This window comes from Penaeus japonicus, unplaced genomic scaffold, assembly GCF_977035675.1.
Source record: "Penaeus japonicus unplaced genomic scaffold, GWHDUDI00000001_assembly GWHDUDI00000023, whole genome shotgun sequence".
Classification (NCBI taxonomy): domain Eukaryota; kingdom Metazoa; phylum Arthropoda; class Malacostraca; order Decapoda; family Penaeidae; genus Penaeus; species Penaeus japonicus.
In genome coordinates this window covers 22,092,054-22,094,553 of record NW_028234425.1, presented here as the reverse complement: position 1 = coordinate 22,094,553, position 2,500 = coordinate 22,092,054, and the positions used below count along the sequence as shown (strand labels likewise).

Here is a 2,500-nt window from a genome sequence, read left to right as displayed (position 1 = left end):
TCCCTCTCAATCTCTCTCCCTCTTAATCTCTCTCTCCCTCTCTCTCCCTCCCTCCCGCCCTCCCTCCCTCCCCTATCTCTCTTCCTCTCCCTCCCCTTTTCCCTCTCTCTCTCTCTCTCTCTCTCTCTCTCTCTCTCTCCTCTCTCTCTTTCTCCCTCCCTCTCCCTCTCAATCTCTCTCTCTCTCAATCTCTCTCTCCCTCTCTCTCTCTCCCTCCCTCTCTCTCTCTCTCCCTCCCTCCCTCCCTCCCCTATCTCTCTCCCTCTCCCTCCCCTTTTCCCTCTCTCTCTCTCTCTCTCTCAATCTCTCTCTCTCTCTCAATCGCTCTCTCCCTCTCCCCCCCCTTCCTCCCTCTCTCTCTTTTTCTCTCTCTCTCTCTCCCCTTCCTCCCTCCCCATCTCTCCCTCAAACCCTTCCCCCTTTTTTCTCTCACTATCTCCTTTCGTATGTTAGATATCAAGCTGAAAACTGTTCCATTCATGACAGAAAATCACATCAGTTGATATGAACGGGACTTTAGTAATTAAAAAAGGTAACAGAATCATTACATGTATTCTAAATACGCAAAAAAAGAAAAAAAAAAAAGGAGAAGAGAACGATTTTCTTCATCATTTACTTCAATACTATTATATTAATAAAATTACAGGAAAGACAGCAGCAAAGAAACGAAAAAGAAATATTACCGACTCTCTTTGCATTGTTCCCTCTGCATTTCTTTCCATTATTGCAAATATTGGAAATATAAGTTTCGAATGACAGCAACACGGTAAACAGGCAATGAGCCGAGTGTTTGTGTATATATAAAACAAATCCTAATTAACGAACGCTGCCTGGTATAGTTCGATTAATGCGATGTGTCTTTTGAAGCATTATTGCAGATAATGGTTTCGGATATGTTATCAGTGTTTGTTAGAATAGGTATTGGACATACCAGATAAAATTGTTTTTACTTTAAGGTAAAGGGAAGATTATAAAACTGATAACACTGTGACCCGAATATACAATCATGATGATAATACACATAGATTGTAAAGACTAAAAATTGTATTGAAAATAATTCACAAATGAGTGATTTAGCTTCTGAATCAATGTCTTTCCCTATCTCTTCCTTCCCATCTTCGTTTTATCCCCTCCCTCTCTCTCTCTCACCCTCTCTCACTCAGCCCCCCCCCCTCTCTCTCTCTGTTTGTCTCTCATTCACTCACCCTCCCTCTCTTTATTTTATAGCACATGATAAATTGACATTTCAAGCAGTACATACACACAAAGGGTACACTAAGGGTTTCCTGAGAACATGTAAGTCGCACGAGAACCGAACAATCCTACTCACGAGTCTGTGCCTTAGACGGCACCCCCTACCTTGAGCGCCATGTTGAAGAATGTACGGCACACGCAGAGCGGCGGCACTTATAAAGGGACTGGAATGGCACTGCCCCCTCCTTCCCACCCGCGACCTCCACAAGGGCGTGGTGCAGCGCATCACTTTCTCCTAATCCTCCTCCTCCTCTTCCTCCGCCTCCTCATTTGTCTCTGCCTTTGCATCCTCTTTGACTCTCTTATCTCAGTGTCTCGCTTCTGGTTTTAACCTCTTTACTTTCCGCTAACTCCTCCTTACCCTTACCCTCTCTCTCTCTCTCTCTCTCTCTCTCTCTCTCTCTCTCTCTCTCTCTCTCTCTCTCTCTCTCTCTCTCTCTCTCTCTCTCTCTCTCTCTCTCTCTCTCTCTCTCTCTCTCTCTCTCTCTCTCCCTCCCTCTCTCTTTCTCAATCTCTCTCACTCACTCTCTCTCTCTCTCTCTCTCTCTCTCTCTCTCGCTCTCTCTCTCTCCCTCTCTTTCTTTCTCTACCCCCCCCCTCTCTCTCCCTCTCTGTTCTGTCTCTCTTTCTCTCTCTTTTCCACCTCTCTCTCTCGCCTGTCGCCTCTCTCTCTCTCTCTCTCTCTCTCTCTCTCTCTCTCTCTCTCTCTCTCTCTCCTTCTCTCTCTTTTTCTCCCCCCCTCTCTCTTTTTTATCTTATCTATTTATTTATTTTTTATTTTTTCATATCAACCTTTATCATACCACTGCAGGACGTAGACCTCTCAAGACGGTTATGGCCGGGTACACCACCTACTGGCCCTAATTATATATATATATATATATATATATATATATATATATATATATATATATATATATATATATATATATATCCCTCTCTCTCTCTCTCTCTCTTTCTCTTTCTCTCTCTTTTTCTTATTCTCCCCCCTTTCTCTCTGTCTTGCCTGTCCCCTGTTTCTCTCTCTCTCTCTCTCTCTCATATTCTCATTCTCTTTCTCCCCCCCTCTCTCTCTTCCTTTTCTCTCCCCCCCCCCTCATTCTCTTTCTTTCCCCCCCTCTCTCTTCTTCCTCTTCTTCTCTCTCGCCTGCCCCCCTTCTCTGTCTCTCCCTCTCTCTCGTCTCTCTCTCTGTCTCTCTCACTCTCCCCCCCCCTCTCTCTCTCTTTCTTTGCCCCCACCCCACTC

The 2,500-nt window shown here is 44.9% G+C and overlaps 1 protein-coding gene across 1 annotated transcript in view; it reads right to left on the bottom strand.

The window, feature by feature from the left end:
- Positions 1-1,525, bottom strand: part of LOC122252057 (uncharacterized) — a 7,650-nt gene extending 6,125 nt beyond the window's left edge. Inside the window, exon 1 of the mRNA XM_086550217.1 lies at positions 1,360-1,525. Within this exon, the coding sequence (XP_086406343.1) occupies positions 1,360-1,371 (12 nt within the window). The 5' untranslated portion in view covers positions 1,372-1,525. The remainder of the gene's footprint in view (positions 1-1,359) is intronic.
- Between the last annotated feature and the right edge of the window lie 975 nt (positions 1,526-2,500).